Source organism: Grammomys surdaster, unplaced genomic scaffold (genome assembly GCF_004785775.1).
Source record: "Grammomys surdaster isolate TR1022 unplaced genomic scaffold, NIH_TR_1.0 126679, whole genome shotgun sequence".
NCBI classification, from domain to species: Eukaryota; Metazoa; Chordata; class Mammalia; order Rodentia; family Muridae; genus Grammomys; species Grammomys surdaster.
The window spans coordinates 2670021-2692022 of NW_021621467.1; the positions used below are offsets into that span (position 1 = coordinate 2670021).

At 33.5% G+C, this 22002-nt stretch overlaps 1 protein-coding gene across 2 annotated transcripts in view; it reads right to left on the reverse strand.

Annotated features, from left to right (window-relative positions):
• Window positions 1–22002, reverse strand: part of Epha3 (EPH receptor A3) — a 305965-nt gene that overhangs the window by 26679 nt on the left and 257284 nt on the right. For both annotated transcript variants that reach the window (XM_028761158.1, XM_028761157.1), the window contains exons 12-13: window positions 12912–12973; window positions 11355–11564 (exon numbers count right to left, since the gene is read on the reverse strand). In XM_028761158.1, the coding sequence (XP_028616991.1) occupies window positions 11355–11564; window positions 12912–12973 (272 nt within the window). The remainder of the gene's footprint in view (window positions 1–11354; window positions 11565–12911; window positions 12974–22002) is intronic.

A 22002-nucleotide genomic window follows, 5' to 3' on the forward strand; every position in this document is an offset into this window, starting at 1 on the left:
TTTTAATTAATTTATTTTTTATTTTATTTATATTGGTGTTCTGCCTCCATGTATGCCTGTGTGAGGGTGTCTGATGGCCTATAACTGAAATTACAGACAGCTGTGAACTGTCATGTGGGTTCTGGGAATTGAATCCAGGACCTATGGAAGAGCAGCCAATGGCCTTATCTTTGGAGCCTCACAGAGTAATTTAATGCATAGATTTTGATAGCATATTCTTTCTGGAAGTTTTCATTTCAATTGTTTGCTTCTTTTGAAAAAAATAATTTGAGTACCATTTTTTTCTCAGGTGGAGCTTACTGGTGGGTTAGTTTTCATCAAGAGGCCCTGAGGCTAGAGAGCAGTTTTGTTATCTGTAGTCCGCATGACAAGGACATAGACACATACTGAAGACATATGGGTAAAGAAGGGGGGATTGAGAAGCTTTCACAATGTACAGGAGAGTGTTCTGTCTTTCAGCTGACTAATTGTTGTGTTGAATTGAACATACAGAAGACAGACTCATTATGTGTTTTTTGTTTGTTTTTACAAATAATTAATTCCAAAGCTTATACATCATCTTGCTTTTGATGGAGAACATAAAACCTCTTCCTTCTTCATCACCCACCTCAGTAGTTCATCTAAGATTTTAAGGTTTATATTTTTTGTTTCATTTTGAGTTTATATATGTGAAAAAAATGTTTAAATGGTTGTTTTATAATAAAGGCCAAACAGATATTGAATATAAAAGGTTACAATGAAGTATGCAAAAAATTGAATTTGATGAGACCATATGCTGTTCTTATTTGGCCCATGTGATTCAGTACAACAAAATAATTTTATTGCAGCTTTTTTTGATGAACCTAAACTTGGAACTCATTTCAGAATTTGCATTATCTGGGTGGAATACCACTGAGTATTCAGAAGGTTTTAGAAGATCAGTCAGTTATACAAATAATTTATGATGGTGCATTTTCTATAATTTTATAATAGATTTTAAAATTAATCATTTATTTGAATGTTTTCTGTATTTATATTTTAACTTCTAGAATATTTATACAATTGAGGTAAGTACCCAGTTGTGTGGAGCAATCCCTGAATCACAGCATGTGGACTATATCTAAAATATCAACCTCAGATGGAATCCCAGTTCAAAGTCAGCAGAATCTAAAGTTAATGCTTCCTCCCTATATCTGAAGCATCAAACCCACAGTCATATCTAACCGCATCTGTCTACATGCATCCTTACGGATTGGGAGTTCCAGGGACTACTCAGTTATTTGTCCCACTTGAATACTTTATTTTAGTAGAAATAATAAGTGTTGCTTTCTGGGAGCCGTTTTGATCCTCCTGTTTAATTTTTTGCCAAGTTTTTTGACATTTCTGCAGCAATTTTGCCATATAAAAATGTAGCGCCATGGGGGATATAAAACTTAACTATATTCTCCTGTTTATCTTCTGTAACAACCTAACAGCTTGGATATCATATAAAACTTAGCTCTTCGGCTTTCAAATTTCTGTAGTAAATCTACATCAACAGCAAGGATGCTGACATTCACAGTGATAATTATGTTGAGGTCTTTAAGAGAGATTAACTTCTTACTAAGCCCTGGATCTACCAGAGCATGTATTTTTGTCTTCCTTCTATACAACTTCTAGAAGAATTTAAAGAGATGAATAAAGAGTTTCGAACACATGTGTTAAGGGTTCTATGGAACAGTGCTTACCTACCATCTTCCAGTATTGATCGCAGGAGTTTAAAACTTTCTTCAAGTTTCTAAAATACCATAGAGTGAACTGTTCTTTAAAAGTTCTAAAAGTCAGAACTTTGATAATTCAAAATTTAAATTTGATAGTTCCCATACCAGTGGTTGGTCTCTATCTTCCTATATATGGGAACAGTTCCTCATGTTTCATTCCTACTTCATGACTGGATTTTTGCTATTTATATGAATCTTAAGGTAAATATCTACTTTGCAGGATATTTGATATGTGACCCTTTGTGAAAGTGTGAGTCGATTCCTGAAAGGAGTCGTGACCCATAGGTTGATAACTTCTACATAAAACACTTAGCCAAATGATGATGATTTTTTCTCTAGGAGCTTATTCGATGCCATTTCTTTGCTGAATGATGGTGACATCAGCTTTAGCTTCTAAAGAGAAGAACAATGGCTGAAATGCCTGAGTGTTAAAACACACTATTCTGTATTGATTTTTTTTAGCTTCTGTGAAAATAATTTCCTTTTGATTTAAGCACTGTTTAAAGGATTCTCATTTCCTCTCTCTTGCCTGTGAGCTCTGTCAGATTGTACTTCAAGTAGCAAAGGATTTAGGAGAGTTAATCTGAGTAAACCTAGTGTGATTGAACATTGACCGTGGAGTCAAATATTAGCCTCTCAGGCTGGAAGCAGAACTACACTGATAAATCACATTGTAAAAGATTTTAGCATCTATTTGTTTCACTCACTGTAGTCGATGACAAGTTACACCCCAAGAGGAAGCACCCAGCAGAAGATACAGCTATCCTGATCATAAGGAGTTCCTTCTTAAGGGTTACTGAGGGATAGTTTTAGCAGAAGTTTTTTGCCATGAAGGAAAAGAGACAGATGTCTCTTTAAGAAGCAGAAGCCCACCCTTGAACTCTTGAGATTTTTTCAACTTTATGTAAAACAATTAAGAATTTATTAATAGGGAGGAGAACACTTGCATTAAAATAATTCAAAAATGCAAAAATCACAATCAAAATGATTAACGTTTATGTCCCTTCCAGATGTTCATAAAATAATTTAAAAGTTAGGTCATATGATGGGAAATGCATACCTGTACTACAGCATACATCCTGAAGAATAAGGCTAAATGTCACCTACTGTGGCTCGAGTTCTTTCCAAAATTCAGTTAAGTGTCATATTATATATTATATATAATCCAAATCCCTAAACTGTTTGAATTTCTTTTTTTTAATTATGTGAACTTGGAGTAGGGAATATTCATATAAAAATTATTAACTGCTGAGTCCTCTCTCTAGCTCCCAAATGTTTATTATTTATCTTTTAATATGATACTGTCCTAAAAGCACACAAAAGGACTAATGAACAAAATCAGAAAGCCCAGAAGCAAATCTTTACATCTACAGCCAACTCATTTCTGATAACTGTGGTAAGCCTAGGCATTACAGGAAGAACTATCTTCTCAATAAATCACATTGGAAAACTTGGATCTCCACAGAAGGAAGAATGACTCTTATCCTCATTTGTCACCATTTACCAGTTCAATGTACTGTGAACATTCAGTGCAAGACATGGAACTCCGATCTAACTAGAAGAAAATATGGGAAGGTTCTTCAGAACTTTAGAACCAGCATGAAAATTTTGGACAAACCCTGAAAACAAGAAGATAAAAACAAGGCTAGATGAGCGGGGTTATAATAAACCAAAAGTTGTCAGCATAAAAATATAAATAAATAAAAGGAGCCGACAATAAAGTAGAGAAAAAACTCACAAGGTGGTAGAAAGTACTTTTCAGGTATGTATCTGACAAGTTATTTCAATACCATAATATAGGCCATAGACACTCAGGAACAATAAGATTTAACCAGAATTTTAAAAGGGAAATAGGTTTAAATAGTAAATAATTTCTGAATAGCAAAGATATAGAAAAGTGTTAAACATCACTAATCATCTGGTAAAGAAAATTCATGATTAGCTATGACCCCTAATATAAACACATATACTTTATAGAAACTAAACGAGGGTAAGAAGGGGCACGTGAGAGGGCTTCGATAGAAAAGGGAAAGGGGGAAATATTGTAGTTACGATATCAAAAATTCTTCAAGTATAATATGTTAAAAATAGCTGGGCAGTGGTGGCACACGCCTTTAATCCCAGCACTTTGGAGGCAGAGACAGGAGGATTTCTGAGTTTGAGGCCAGCCTGGTCTACAGAATGAGCTCCAGGACAGCCAGGGCTACACAGAGAAACCCTGTCTCGAAAAACCAAAAAAAAAAAAAAATGTTAAAAATAATAATAGTTGGTAGGGATTCTGGAAAAAGAGAATCCATGCACACTGTTGGTAAGACTATTACATGATGGAATCTTTATAAATAAAATATAGGATCCTTACAAAACTTTATAAGTCATTAACCATAAGACCCACTTATCCTATTATAGATTTTTTTTTGTACAAAGGAAACAAGCTAATTATGTCAAGAGACATTGCATTCCTGTGTTGATAGCAGCACCATTTACAATGGCCATGAGATGGAAGAAATCTATGTATCCATCAACAGAGCAAAGGTTGAAAAGGGGCACGTGGCACTGCAATAATGTGCGCTGATAAAAACAAGAGAGGTTTTTTTTTTCCCTCTGGAAAAAAAATGGATAGAACTGGAAATAAGTGGATTAACTGAACTAAGCAAGGCACAAGAAGACAGTTATGTGTAATCACACGCATATGTGGAATTGCAAAATAATGTTCTTATAAAGTCAGTAGATTAGGGACTGTTAAAGACTTGGGAAAAAAGGGAAGAAGCTAAGGAAGGTCAGGAGGGATCAGTCACTAGATACCATACTATTGTCAGATTGGAGCCAGAAGTTCTGGCATGCTTTTGCACAGTACAGATACTTGCAATATAAAACCATGTATTATACAATTAAAAATCTAGGATAGATAATTTTAAAGGTTTTCATCTTAAGGAAATAATAAATCTTTGAGGAAGCTGATATTATTAAATATTTGGTTCAAATATTATATATGTATGCATGTGTTGAAGCTTCACATAGTATCTCACTGAAATGTATGTTTTTAATGTTTTTATATATCATGTATAATTTATTTAAAAAGTCACAAAACACTAATTTAAAATTCTTAGGAAATTTGCAATACAGCAGTATGCCAAAGAGGCAACATTATAAGTCAGAGGCATATCCAATATTGCAGAAATAGTGTATGCTCATACTAAGATAATATCATTAATACAAAATTTTCTAATAATTAAAAACATAACATAGCTTGAAGACTCACATAGTTAATGTTAGCACTTATAAAATAACAAAGATGAACCAGTACCATTAGCCTCCAAATCCTCAGAGACACTTCTAATGATTTTGTGATCAACATAAAGACAAACAAACAAACAAACAAACACAAATCCAATATAACAGCAAACCTTTCCAAGCTAAGAAAACAAAATTAAGCCACATATTCAAAAACCCCACCAAATTGTAACCAAATAAAACCACACATCATAATTATATGTTGATTAACTACTCCTGATCATGAGGCATGTCCTGGGTTGGTTTATATCTCCAGTTTAACTCTCTTGAAGTACACTTTTTATTTCCCTCTCCCAGGAGGTATAAGTGACAGTTCAGTTGTTAACATAACCACCCCTCTGCTAGAGGGCAAATATCATAAATACATGAAGAACTCAAGAAACTAGACATCAAAAAAAGTCATAATCAAATTAAAAATTTTGAGTATAGATATAAACAGGTATATTAAATTGGAAAAAACATGTAGAAGAATTCAAGTAGTTCCACACTTATTAACTGCATAAACCTAAACTCCAAATAGATCAAAGACCTCATTGTAACACTGGATACACTGAAAGTGATAAAAATGAAATTGGGATATAAACTTTAACTCACTGGCACTGGAAAAGACTTTCCAGTCTTTACTGAAAGTACAGGTACTAAGGTTATCTTTTAATAAGCAGTATATCATAAAACAAAAAAGTTCTGCATGGCAAAGGACACCATCATTCAGACAAAATGATAGTCTACAGAATGGGTAAAGATTTTAGTAACTATACAGTCCATAGAGAGTTACTATCTAAAATATAGAATGGACTCAAAACATGAGATACCAAGGGAACAAATAACCCAATTTAACAATGGGGTACAAATTTAAACAGAGAATCCTTAAGGGGGAAGCTCAGTTAATTGAGATATACTTAAAGAAATGTTTAACAGCTTTAGCCAGTAGGAAATTCAAATCAAACCTACTTTGAAATTGTATCTAATATACGCTAGAATATTCTGTCTAAGATCAACATAACAAGTGATATTTCAAGCTCACAAGGATGTGGACCAAGAGGAACACCACACATTGCTGTTAGGAGCACAAATTCATACAGCCACTGTGGAAATCAATGTAGCAGTTCTTCAGTAAAAGGGACATTGATCTTACTAAAGATTCAGCTATATTACTCTTAGGAATATATTCAAAGGATGCTTCATCCTACCACAAAGACATTTGCTCAACAGTGATCATCACTGCCCTCTTCAAAACAGCCAGAGACTGGAAACAAGCTAGATGTTCCTCAACAAAAGCAAGGATCACTAACTGTGACAATTTACACAATGGATTATTACTCAGCTGTTAAAAACTGACATCAGGAAAGGTGCAGAAAAATGGATAGTACTAGAAAAAAATCACTTTGAGAATGATAACAGATACAGAAAGACAAATATAGAATGTATTCTCTTATGTGAGTATCAGCTATTCAGTCAATGATATCCAAGCATCAGTCCATATAACCACAGATGGAAGGTATAGCGAAAGGGACTAGAGGTAACAGATAAAACTCATTGAGAAAGTGAGATATAGATAGATATACTTAGGATATTTTACAGATGGGGCTACAGAGTAACACTTGGTCCCTGTGTTAGAAAAGGGAGAAAAAGAAACAAAAACAATGAGTTGTCTCATTCATGGAATTGCTTTTCCTGCAATTGATTTTTCCCCTCATCTGAGTTACAGTGAGTGCAAACTCATGAGATGAGGTTTTAGCTCTGCTCATTTATAGATGCTCAGTCTCAAGAACTGTGTCTGGCTCATAGTAGCTACTAATTTACTGCACAAATCTGAGATTTAGTGGATCATACATTTCATTGAATAGCAGTCCCTTCAGGAGACTGTAGATGAAATATTTAAACACATTACCATAAAACTTCCAAACTCAATGTTCCACTTCAAAACTACAGCATTGATTTTCCATCACGTAAATATGGATAGATTTATTTTTCCCAGGCTGAAATGATCATGCTAGCTATCTGTCTAAAATATATATTGAGAACATCCAAGGTGGTTTATCAACTTTTGATTCCACAGTGATAGCTGAAGTCAATATATAATTTAGATTTGGTAGAATTAAGTGACTTTGTTTTGTGAGGCTGCATGCAAGACTTGTCATGCCTAATTAGAGAGTAGGGAGGCATTTTATATTGGTTTTATTTATTTACTTATAACGGTTATTGTTAGCATACAAAGAACATTGTTTACATCCTTTGTTCTTACATTTCTTAGTTCATCATGTCTTAATGGAAAATGGATAATATTATTCATCTATATAACATCATGGCACTTTTCATGTTAACAATTTTCAATTGAGAACCCTTCAAGATCAAAGACTTAGATTTTCATAACTTCCATTGGAGGTACTATGAACAAAACAAAATCATTAAGTTCATTACCATTAGCCATGACTTTTACTCATTTAAGATATGAAGTTAGATAATATAATGCTTTCCATCATATTAGTGGGAACAACTCAGTAGAATCACAGATATGAAATCTACACAACATAAAATTTCCTTTATGACCAAAGATCTGACCCTCTCAACCAAGCTTGGATTTTATAGGTTATGCTCAGTTATAAATTATCAGAATGAAGCAAAGAGAAAATGATGTAACATTGGAAGATAGACACAAGAGAAAGTCAATTGGTTTTAAGTTTTCTAACATAGTCCATGAAACATCTGCATGCCCAATTATTGAGATTGTAGAAGGGAATAGGTTGCCTGACTGCCTGACATACAAATAACATAAAAGTCTACCCTTGTCAAGTTGAGACAATGTATATAAAACATAGATTCACAACTGGCATATTGAAAGTATGAGTTCTGTTTCAGTATAATAGTATAACTACTAATTGACACAGATGAATATAAACATGAAAATATATACAAAATGCTAAACTCAGAAAGTCATATAAAACAAAATATTGCCACAAAATTCTAACCAACATGGCTTTTTTATTATTATTTTTTAATTTTGTGCTTTCACATATGCGTAGGTCTCTCTGTATTTACATTTATGTATAGTAGGCATGTGTGTAAGTGTATGTTCTTGTGTGTGTGTGTGTGTGTGTGTGTGTGTGTGTAAAAGAAGCTGTGCCTTGGACCTCACGTGAATGTGGATGTCAAAGCAACTTACACAACTAGCTTCTTGCCTCCCAACATGGTTAATTTAAAATAAATTATGTGATAGTACAGTTCAAAACAAAAAAGACGTGAAATGTGTCTTAATTATACTTTGAAAGTAGCATGTTGAAAAACAAAAAGAAGAAATTCTTAAGTTGTTTGTTGCTCAACAACAGAATTTCTTTGGGTTTTATACTTGTGTGCCTGCATGCTGCAATCATATCAGCCAGCGGAAATCCAGGGGGTTTCAGTATGATTTGTGAGGATAGAGTACAGCTGCAGTTATGCTGCACAAACAGCTCTTTAAACCTATCACATCGCATAAAATGACATCATAATTTAGATTTATATCATTGAATGACTACTGAAATATTTATTCAGTTTTCAAGGTACTTTTCCTGGTAAAGCACCTGTAGCAATTGTCTTCAAAGTGTCATTCAGGAATCTGTAGGAATCCCAAGAGCATTTCAGGGAGTATGGGAGCTTGAAACTATTCTCATAATAACACTAAAACCTTATAGCCTTTTCACTTGCAACATCCCAAGAGTTTGAAGTAGGGTTTTACAGAGGGTGCAGGATGCATAATAATATTGTGCAATGTGCAATGTCAACATTTGGAATTTTGGCATCACTGAGGAGTGAAAAAATGAAGAGAAATAACTGGATGTGGGTATTGAGAATAGCTGATTCTTCCTTAAAATCCTTATTAAAATAGAGTCACACACACATTCAAATGACTGCTTATTTGGTCCCTTCTTTTCATCACACTGTTGAGAACATAAGCAGTGGTCATTATATGACATATTTTATATATATATATATATATATATATATATATATATATGTATGTATGTATACATATAAAATAACATTCATATACATATTTATATGTGCATAAATATGAACACAGAAGACAGTAGTATGGAGAAATAGTTAACATGTTTAGAGATTAAGCATATTCTCAATAAATGCTCCAGTTGAAAATTTTTGTATTTTATTTATCTATTATTTAAATTATGTGTATGGGAGCCCAGGTTTTACATGAGTTCTGGGATATGCATTCAGGTCCTTATGTACACACAGTAAGTGCTCCTGCTCATGTGTCTAGTATCTAAGTTATTTTTTATTTTGTACATATTCAGTTGATACAATTTCTTCAGTACTTTTTTCTTTTGTCATTTGAAAATAATGACACTTGAAATAGTGAAAGCGGCAGACACTCTCCATCAACAACACTGAAACAAATATGGTGCATTTTTTTTTGTTTGTTTGTTTGCTTGCTTGATTGATTTCTCTCTACCTAAAGGCAACAGCATAGAGAATGGCAGTGTCAAAGAATCAATGGATTGAAACATGGAGAAGTATTTCCTGAATTGTAGAAAATAGAGACACTATGCAAAATATCGTAAGTGTTACTTAAGTATGTGTAATGTTTAAGGTGAGTTCATCATACTTATACAAAACATATACCTCTTGAACAGTTTTAGATATTTTTGAAAAGAAAAAAGTCATTGAATATTAAGCCAAGTAAATGACATAGCATCCAAGATGGATAGAATGTTTTTGGCTACAAACACAAATTAATAAACTTGATTTTTATGTATAGGTTTTTAATGCAATAATAAACTTTTATCTCATTCAATTCTGTTCCCTCAAATATTTGCTTGAATATTTTTTATTAATGCTACCTGACACATCCTCTCTTTAAATTTCAAAAAGAGGAACTCTTGTATTTTTACATAAATTAAATCTCCAGTCAGTACACATTTTCCACAGAGCTGCTTAGAATGGCAACTCAGCTGTATTGATGTGTTTACATAAAAAAATAGCAGTCCAATAACTTTATAATCATACTCATTTTAAGAGTAAATCATAAAATTACTGTACTAAACAAAACCTGTTATTGGAGATTAAGTCAATGACTTTGAAATTACTGTAGACATGCAGATGCTTCTCTAAAGAAAACTGGGACCCCCATGGGTATTTGAGAGAGCTCCAAAGGAACACAGGGATGAACACTGAACTGCTTTGAGCAACTGTGTGTGGGATGGGAATGGATCCACTTGGCTGGTGCAGCTAGCAAGAATCTTCTGTCACTGAAATTTCAAAACAAATCCCCTTCCATTTTTATTCAGAAATGATGGATAAGACTGCTGACTTAGTGATTTCTTCCTTCTTTACTCCCTTCTTTACTCCTTTTTTCTTTTTTCTTTTTTTTTTTAAAAAAAGATAATGGCCATCAAGTGTCTCTAGTCCTAACAAAGTCATAATCAGTATAAGGAAGGAAAGCAGATTATCATGTTTGCCTGGCCCTGGCAGCTTCCCACGATAGCAGCCATTCTGTAGAGTATTCTAGGATCAAGAATAGAATTTGGATCAAGGATGCTCACATGCAATATTTGTGACATTATATGTGACAGAACAATTACTGCCTGATTCAAAAGCTAGCTTAAATTATAAGTAAGTTCAAATATACATCTCCAATTAGATGTGTTTTATTAAACCCGGAAGTACTCTTTTGAATATGACAGTTGTTATAGGAACAATACAATCAGTGAGTCGTTTTTCTAGACTATTAGAAGTTTATAGAGTTGTGGAACCTTATAAATGACATCTTCAGAGGACTAAGCACTAGCGAGGAGAATAAAGTCACGTCTTGTGATGATAAGTAAATGTTATCCTTTACTACATATGTTTTCTCCTGGGGTAAGAGTGTGGTCTGAAATATGATGCTGTGTTTGTAGAATCTGTATTGGGTGATGTTGGTAGAGAGCACAGAAACATCAAAAGAGACTGTGGAGCATATTAACTATAAATGTTTAAAAATAACACACTATTAAAAAAAAACCTAGAGAATTTATCAAACCTTCCTGTTAAAGATAGCTCAATCAAAAATAGTGAGTAAAACGTCAATAGTTTAATCATGGGGAAACTCTGCTCTGTTGAGTAGAAGTTTATTAGACCAGGTATGTTATTTCACAATTGTAATATTTATTTGGCTTTTAAATGCAACCTATCCATTTTTCACCAAATAAATAATATTTATTGAGAGATGTCTTCATGTATGGAAAACTTAACTGACACACAATTTTATGTTATCATTTCTACTTATTTATACACTCACACATTTATAATATGGAAATTGTAATAATAATGGAAATACCCATTACTCACTCTGGTTGTGTAAGCAGCTTCAGGATCATCTTCAAGCACCCGAGAGAGTCCAAAGTCAGAAACCTTACACACCAAGTTACTGTTGATCAAGATGTTCCGAGCAGCAAGGTCCCGGTGGACATAGCCCATATCTGAGAGGTACTTCATACCTGATGCTATACCACGGAGCATTCCCACAAGCTGGATGACTGTGAACTGGGCATCATGTTTCTGAAATGCATTTTTAATACAGAGAGTAAGTTATGTTTCTTTTATTTTATGATTTTATATGCCAACATTTTTCATTATTGACTCTATACATTTTGATTAAAGCATCTAAGACTATCATTATCTGCAAACAAATGAGTGCATAGCTAACACAAAATTGTATTACCCAGTACTCTAACATAAAATCAGAATTCAATTAAAAAGTAGGACTATCTTTATCTTTGTATCATACTAAAACTCATTCTCAAAAACTAATATTAAGAAAGGCATTTTAAAATGATAGCTATCTGATTTAAATTTTACTCTTCTCTCTTGGTTAAAATTTTAACAATCATCATGAACAACTAATTATGAGAAAAAATGTGTTTGCCCAATTTTATGTTATGGCCTGATCCTGAGTTGTAGCTAATCAAAGAAAATATGATAAAGTCATAGAGTCCTAAACTGAAAATCTTCTAATACATTTGTATTTAAATAGTAACATATAGTTTATAAGGTATAGGTAATGCATAATTATATCATATTTAAAGCACTCAATTCAGAAAACTCTTTTGAAATATATAAATAGTAATTCTTTCCAAAATTATATATGACATATTAATATGAAAATAATTATTTCTCCTTCTTAGAAGACTTAGGAAATTAAATTATTCTATACATTTTATATGTTGTCTGTCCATTGGTCCATCTGTCAGCTAACATAAATTTGTAAGATATTAAAAAGACCTTGGGGACTAGGTAAATACCTTTTGTTATCTCCTGAAATCATTAGTGGTTATTTGAATGTTTTGAAGATTTTGCATTTCTTTAACATTTTTTGAAGTAAATTAAACTGTAACATATAAAATATGTTAAAAAATAAACATTAAAACTAAAACCATTATTACAAAAATTAGATCACTCAATTGAAAATTGGTATACTTTATCATTTCATCGAACACCTGCTATCTCAGTAGACAGGGTTATCTGAGATCCATCTGGGTTAATTAACAAGAAGAGCAAAATATTTCTGCCTTACATCAATTTCATTTATATCTGGCTGTAGGGACAATTTTTAGTATTTAAATTCATTTTAAAGATGTAATTTGGCAATACAAAGTCTTAGCATTTAAAAAAATATTTAAATACAAACCATTCACATTTGGAGGTAAGAGATGAAGATAAAATTTTACAATTTCTCTTTACTAAGTAATCCTAGTCTGTCTCACTTCTTCTTTAAATTTCACACCAAAATACTTAGATATATTAGAACACATATAATATTATCTATGACTCAGTTGTCAATATATATGTTCATATACAATATATTATATATGCAGATAAGTATAATAAATATGATATTTTACTCACACGTAAGAAACTGTCCAAGGAACCATTCTCCATGTATTCTGTGACAATCATCACTGGCTTACCTGATCATATAATAAACGAGAGATATATATACATCAGCATTCTTAACTGGTATCAACTAAAGAACATTTCTATATTATAAACTTTGACATATCTAGTAAGCATAGGAAACTTTTGTATCCTCCAAACACTACAATGTTGTAATAAAAAGATTCATGTTTCAAAATAAAAGGCAAAAATATACCAAAAGCTAGGCTCCAGAACAAAGGTTCCATAACCTACTTTATCTAAATTAATTATTTAGCACAGTGTTTCCTGACCATAAGATATCCAATTGTTCCTCTTTATTCTTTTGATTCTAAGGTATTATTGAGAATCAAACATTTTATCTTCACCTTTATTTTTTAGTATCCTTTCTGTAACTGTGAAAGAATACCTTGACAAAAAGGAAATTGTGTTTATAAAATTATGGTTTGCTCACAATTTCACATCATAGCCTCTTATTTTGGGGATTAAGGCAGGAAGAATTGAAGCAGTGAGTTATTTCACAGTTACAAGCTGGAGATAGTGAATACATGGGTATCAGGACTCAGCTCACTCTCTCTTTTCTCATAAAATTGCAGGGCATGGACCTAGGGAATGATTCCAACTAGTTTAGGCTGAGACTACTCACATCTACAGGCACAATCAAGACAGTCTCCCACAGACAGGACCTTAGCTCAGGCCATCAAGACAGTTATTAATTGAGACCCTCTTCACAGGTGATTTTTGGGTGTGGAAGATTGACAAAACCAATCACCACACTGAGCATGCTTAGGGAATTAGCCTTCAGTTATGTTCTCTGTAGTGTTTATGGAGCTGAAGGCCATGGGCCAGACTCTTACAATCCTCCCTAGTTTCCCTGCCTTCAGTGTTTAATGACAATCTGCCAATAGTTACATTTTCATATAGCAAAATATTTCATCTATTTTATGATTATTTTCCAAGTCTAGTGGACCCAGGATAAGTCGGAACTGAGAGTTCTTGTGAGTCCTTGAGCATAGGACAGGCTCTGGTCAAACAATCATGTCCAACTAATTGCACAACAGAGTAACAAGTTCCCTTCTAAGCATGTTCTCTGAATGGAAATCAGTTCATTGAGTTGTTTTGTATTTGTGTTCTTAATTCTTTTTTCTCCCTAGTCTTTATATAAATTATTTTCCTTTACAAATATTCATTTCAATTATTTTAATAGTATGAGACCCAGTTTATTTTTTCCTTCCTTATGGTATTTTGTTTTTCCTTGTGTTTTTAAAACAGGCTGTCCTTTTTATGTTTATTGCATTGCTTGTTCCTTGACTATTTTTATCTATTGTATTGCTAGACACTCAACATAGAACTGACCTTAATACATGCATGTAATCAAAATGGTATAAAAGCATAAAGGAGGAGGGGGAAGGGATATGGGGTTCTAGGGAGGGGAAATGGGGAAAGGGGATAACATATGTATTCTAAATAAATAAGATATCCAATAAAAAACAAAAACAAAAATAAACAAATAAATAATTAACTAAAAAAAAAAGACAAGCTGTTTGTAGTCTAGATGTGTCTTGAACTCACTACACAGTATAACCTGCCAAGGAACTGATCCAAGCCTTCCTTCCATCTGGTGAATGTTCCTCATACACATACTTGTCATACCTTGTCTGTTTGGTACTAAGGATCAGGCTCTGGACCTCATGCATGATGGGAAGCACTCTACCTATTAAGCTACACTCTCAGTTAGTATCCCCTTATGATACTATAAATTAGCCTTTTTACTTAATTTCTTTAAACTTTCCATTTATAAGTGTAAATCGGCACTCTATCCAGAATCAGTATGATGCATACTATTTTTACATCACTTTGATATATCTAATTCATTTAATTAAATTAAATATCCACATATATAAATTACATGAAAACTCTCAGATAATTTTTACATATATTATTATCAACTGATACACTGGCCTATTTTCATTAAGGCATCAATTTGTTTACATTCCTTAGTGCCACATCAATGTATCCGCTTTTTCTAAATCTTAGCTAAACCTTAGTTTGACAAGTTTCAAGAAAAAAATGCAAGCTCTACTTGTGGCATAGGAACATTGTATTCTAAGATACTTTACTTCCAGCCCTATCTTTTAGTAAAGTACATGAATGATTTAAGGAATGAATGAATGAAAAATAAGCCTGCTTATTCTACGTCTCTACAGATCATTATCAGGGTCTGTGCTCCTTCCTAATACAATTCTGGGGGAATAATATACAACCAAAGTTCAGTGCATGCTTCAAAAGTAGTTGAAGAAACTCTGCTTCATTTGGCTGGTTGCTGCTTTTGTATACCATTCAGCTCTCTGCTTATCATGGATTTCCTCTGGCTCTCAGCCTTATGGCCATTTCATTTCTCATTAGCATGTCTCGTAAAATGTTTGGCAAGGGAAATAAAAGTAGCTAAGAAGTCAAACTAGTCAATTAAGCCATAGCCCCATGACCATCCAGAAATGAGATCAGGCTGCCTTTAGCTCTTCTAATTTAGGTATTTGTAAACACTTCAGTTAAGATAGACAAGTCTGGAAATGTGCTTTGCATTAAGTTCAAAGATCCAGCAAGCAAAATGTACAGACAAAGAGCAAACAGAATCACTTGGTGAGCAATATCCTAACTTACAGTTCCCTTTGTGATCTTGATAAATATGCCTAAACATATAACAAAGACTCTGGAATAGTAGTGAGACTTTGCTGGAGCATGCATTAAATGTAGTGGGGAATGATCTGCAAAACACCAGTTCAGCTGCACATTATGCAGTGTGCTGGTACTAAAGTTTGCATGACCCATTCGGTGTGCTTCGATTAGCACATGACAAAATCGGCTTTCTCAAAATGGAGCCTGTATCATTTATTGTCACTAGAGATCCCAACATACATCTCAGGATATGTAATAAGCCACCTTGTGAAAATTCTACCCTATGACTGGCTGAAGAATAGTCACCCCAAATCACTGAGGCAAATTTCACAGTGCAGTTTCACTTCCATTCCTGAATTTATTAAGTTTAAAAAGAAAACAGAAGAAATAGCCTCTCTTAGTAATACAGTAGAGAACCAAGCTAGTCAGCTATAAGAAGTTCCTTTCGACAATTATCTGTAGTAGCTCAGAGATATTAGAAGTCACTTAATCACTGCCCAATGACATCATCTAAGAATTCCAGATTAAGGCCTGGATATTGATGGCTACAATTATCTTAGGCATGATTTCCATAAAAACTATAGTTGGATGATGTAATATAGGTAGTATAATCATTTGCCTTTAATTTTTTCTAATCTTAGTTTTGGGGTTAAAATATTTACATTCAAATTTTACAATATTTATTCATATTAAAATATTAAATGAAATACTAGATGCCACCCAAAGAGTACCAATTATTTCTAACACAGTAAATTGCTATTTCTAGTCTTGGATACACTGTTTTCTTGTCTGTCTTGAGACAGAGCCTTGCTAAGTGTCCCTGGGTGGCCTGGCAATAGCTGTATTGCCCAGGCTGGCCTTAAACTCATGGCATTCTTCTTGTGTCAGCTTCCTGTACAATTGGTTACTGGCATGTAATGTGTGGCTCCTTACACACACTCTTATATATGAGTGTGATGTAAAGTAAAAACTATTGACAATAGCAGAAGAAAAGAAAAATAACAGAGAAGAGAATATTATGAGAAAGGAAATATTTGTATTTTCTCATTAGACCATTATAAAGATACAAGGTATATTTCCTGATTCCATTTTAACAGAAGCATTTTTTTTTTTGGTTGAAACAACCACAGTAATATCCATGAATGCATGTGCTAATGAAAGCAGAGGTTAAGTTCAATTGAGTTAAGTTCTAACTCCATAGTCAAGCAGCAAGCCAGTGACAATTGTGGAGGACATGTGTGTGATTGGAGTTGGGCTAAGGTTGATCCCTGCTTTTTATATATTGATTCTGAAAGTCTAGTTCCGAGCAACCCTCATCAACCATAGTTGGCCTCCTCAATGCTAAGTCTTTCAATCCTGCTGCTAGTGTAGTATACAGTTTCTCCTTTAAAAATAGCATGTGTAATAAATGTGTACATTTTCATAGGTGTCGACATCTGCACAAATTCAGTTTGTTCTTCTATTGTTCTCTAAGTTTTTTGAAACAGAATATTTTTGCTGGTCCCAAAACTCAGGGATCCACCTGTCTCTACTTAACCTTCCCTTTACCACAAGGACTGAGTTAACAGTTATGCACACAATCCTATCCAGTTTTTACAATGGTACTCAGTATCCAAATTCATGTCACCATCTTTGTGCACAAGCACTTTACTCACTAAGCTATGTCTCCAGTCCTTAAATTTATACATTTTCTATATTTGATATGTTAAATAATCTTTAAATTTAAAGTATTTTATTTCTGAAGATATTTGTACCTTTATTCTTTTTAACAATGTTGTAAATAATTCAAATCATTAATTATTGAACAAGCCACCTTGAATTCGTAGAATAAACTAAACTTGGGCATGGTATGTTACATTAGTATTTATATTTTGTGTCTATCCTATTCACTCCTCTTTTTTGTACATTGGTAGACATGGCTTTATAATTGCTATTACTACATTTTATTCTGCATTATTATGACTAGCTATTTTACTCTCTGATAATAATTGCTTAACCTATACCAGGTTAGCATAATGTCTAGTCTCAATGTTCAAAATGGCACTTTTCTTCCTTCCTTCCTTCCTTCCTTCCTTCCTTCCTTCCTTCCTTCCTTCCTTCCTTCCTTCAAATATTAGTATGAGGACAGAATTACTACTATATACTAAATTAGTGTCTCCATGTATGCATAAATTCATGTAGATACATATTTGGTGTATAAAGTTCTTTCAAATATAAAGTTACTTTGGTAGTTCATACCTTTAATCCCATCACTTAGGAGCCAGAGGCAGGTGAATCTTTGTGAATTTGAGGCCAGTCTAGTATACAAAGTGAGTTTCAGGACACCCAGTGCTATAGAAAAAAAAAGCCCAGAATCAAAAAATCACCCAACCATCCAAACAAACAGTTAAATTCATTTTTGATGTGAATTGATGCTCTTTGAAATGCAGATCACAGGTGCCAGGCATTCATGTTCTAACAAATTTTATATGTCCAAATATTCTCATGTTATTCATTATTTGAGAATTCCATACCAAGTATTTCCATCACATTAACCCTTTCCTCACTCCGCACTCCACTAAATTTGTGTCTTCCTATTGTTATTATGTTTAAATCATCAACATGTGAGTTTTAAATCACATGCTGCTGGATGTGTGGTCTTCTACTGGAACAAGGTTGACCTACAAGAGTCCATACCAACAAGAATGATTCCCCCTCTCCCAGAAGCTATCATTTCTGAATAGTTCCTAGTTACGGGTGAGACTTCCTGTCATCTCTTATCTCCATCATAGAATTTTGCTTGACTTGACCTTTTGCAGATCATGTTCTTGCTGCCATAACTGTTGTGAGCTCATATATGCTGTTGCCCTGTAGTGTCCTGAAAACATGTTCTCCATGTAGCCATCAACCTCTCTGGCTCTTATAGTTTTTCTGCTATTCTACAAAGACCTCTAAGGAAGAGTGTGACCCAGTTGACCCAATCATGGCTGAGCTTTCTGTAGTCTCTGTCTTTAAAAATGACCAGTTCTACGTCACTGGGTTCATCATCATCTACACAAATTGAATTTAGTTTTTCAATATTTAATCTTTCAAAACGTCAGGCTACCATGCTACTTACATAAATGAGAAAAAAAATGTGCAACACCAATTCCATGGTAATTCCAATTTAATGCAAGTGATGTTAGTGAACAGTAGAACATGAAATAACCCAAATCCTTTAAACATGTAAAACCTCATTCCCTTCATGGTTTCCCTAAATATACTGATGAAGACCTTCTTGGCTATGTTACATAGCATGCTGACATGTAAGTCTTGATTCAATTGTCAATTTGCAATTGTGACAATGTCATACTTTTTGCTTGTATGATCAACATCTTCCCGTCTCATAACTGGTGAAATAAACACCATGTACATATTCCCTACATAGAAAGTCATAGGAAACATAGTACTAGAGGAAGCACAGATACGACTTTTAGAGAGAAGAAGCAAGTGAGATAATGAAGACTTGTATTTTCACATAAGTATGACATCTTTTGAATATGCTCTCTCATCTAATATAAACTGAATAGAAATATCTAAGCTTTTTATGCAATATAGATATTCAAAGGGACATATAAGAAATTCCTAATACACCATCCACAGTATGGCTCATCATACAAGATTACATATTAAATATGCAGTAAATCTTTTTGATGCTCCAATTTTCTTTCCATTTCTAGAAAATAATTCAAGGATAAAATATACCAGCACACATTTTTTTTTAATAAAAAAAATGCTACTAGGTAAAATTTTGCCAACGGTAATTACTGTTGGGGCCTGAGCATCAGTTAACTAATGGTGTGATGGCAGAAATATCAAACATTTGCTGCAACTAAGTTCCATCCTTTTGAACTCCAGGAAAATTGATAACACATGTTAGTACCTAGCTCTGCTCAGAGTGAGCCGCAGCTTTCTGCTACTTTGAAGATCAGAGGCTCTATCACCTTCTCCTGTTCAAGGCCATCAGGCTCAGCAAGTACCATGCCATTAACATTGTTTATGGCTCAACTCAAATAAATGAAAAAGTAATGATTATATAATGATCTTTCCAAAAAAAGAAAAAGATCTGAAAATAGCATATTACATAGGTTGCTTGGTTCCCACACACAATTAATAATAGCAACAATAAAAAGAATGGCTTTTAAGCAAAAGAAAAAAAACTAGAAATTATTTTCCAAAATTTTCCTTTGGTGACTCATTGTCTCATGCTTAATCAGAAGTAGGACATACTAGTCTTGTACATACACTAGTCGTGTATATAGTATATGATATTTAAAATACCTGAAAATATCACAATTATGATAATTCTTTTTCACATGAAGAAGCACTTGTAACAGGTTAATGTGGAAGAGGTCTCACACTGAGTAAGGTTGACTTGGAATTTGACTTCAGATCCACTAAATTCCTAATTAAAACAAGAACGGGCTCATTTTTCCTTTGTAAATACCATCTTGTGCATGAAAATCAAGTTCAACTTCATACTGCTTGTGTGTGCACTTGCATCTCTTGACTTTATAGATAGATTGATTTATAAGCCAAAGAGGTCTAGACAACAATATCCTCAGGAAAATAGCTAACTTTTAGTTGGCAGGTTAGGTTTATTTTGTATTAAATGAAGCATGTTAAGATGATACTAAAAATGTTTGCATCTCCCGCTGCCACTGCTGGATGCCGGACTTAGAGCTTTCAAACATGCCACTGAGAAGCTCAGAATCAAGTTCACTGCAGAGTACTCTCTTGTATTTACAGTGCATGTGGCTGTGTTTATAGAGTGGGCTTGGCAGCTGCTCATGTTCTTATTTTACCAGAGAGATGTAGCACATTTAAAATTTTTACTCCAAGGGGGTAATTGTGATTGACATTAGGATGTTCTGGAATCAGGAATCAAACTCTCAACACGACCTATCTGCTCTTTATTATCTGCAGTTTGTTATCAGTCTTAGGCCTTCATAGTTTTTCTGCATTTGGATATTTTATTGTTCTTGTTTTTCTTTGCTTATTGTAATTCATCTTATTTTTAGATGCAAAGAGAGTTTCTCACAATACTTTCTATTTTACATTGACTTAAATGCAATAAATACATTCTATGAATAGCAAACAGGCTGTGTTTGCTAACTCGTTGACACTGGAATGAGAGGAAACAACACCTAGAGGGTGAAGTCCTAGAACCTGTTGCTGAGGATCAGTCCAAACCTAGAATTACACTTGATGTTCACTTTATACTCAATGTTTCTTAAATGTTTATACTGGAAAAATGAGTGACGACTCTATCCAGGCTAAAATGTCATTGTTTTCTCCCTCATTCTCTGATGACAAAATCAGTTAGGTAAAAGAACTGCTGTGGAAAACACAATCCATTCAATGTCACTGAAAGCTTTTGTGGCAATTAATGTCCCTCCCCTTCTCTGTTACTCCCTTTGCTCTACTTTCTAACCCTTAGTTCTTCTCTTCGCTTTGTACTTTTACTCTACTTGTATTTATTTATTTATTTATTTATTTATTTATTTATTTATTTATATTTATCCACTTTATGTCCTGCTCACTGTCCCTACCTACTGGATTGTAACATTTTTCTTCCTGGAATCACTCTTGCACAACGCTCCTCACTGTTTCAAATTCATTGCCTCCTTTTTCATTTAATATATTTATATATGTGCATATATATAAAATATATGCATATAATACATAAATATATTTAAACATATAATATATGAACATATGCATATATATCACTTTGCTCAATTCATGTTGAAAATTTCCACTTTGGTTCCTGACACAGTGGAAAATTAAGTATTTATTTTGACCAGGGGCTACACTGGCTAGCTATATCCCTGACATCTCTGAGAAAGATTTTCTTGTTTGGGATATTTTATTTTATTTTATTATTTTATTTACTTATGTATTTAGGTTTTGAATAAACGGTAAATGGCACTGTGCTGGGCTGGTGAGCTGCTTCTTTGGATGTATATGACCTTTACACATGCTATGCGATATGATACACAAATGTCCTAATACACACACACACACACACACACACACACTAAATCCGTGCTACAAGAAGAAAATTAAAATGTGGAAATCTGTTTTTTTCCATAGTAGACAATAGGGTTTAAATGGAAAATGGTTAAGTTGTATTTTGCAATATCTTCAGTGACTTCTAGACAAGAACCTTAAGCTCTATGACTTGCTCGTGAAAATGTAAAAGAGAAATGACCAATTATAATGTACCAGGATGTAATGGCAATGTAAAACTACCACAGTAAAAGTCAAAACCAGCAGATTTATCATGATGTAAAAGGAAACATGGAAAATGTAAAATACGAGAATAAGATGAAGAGCAGCTTATGTACAAATGGATTGACCTCCCCAG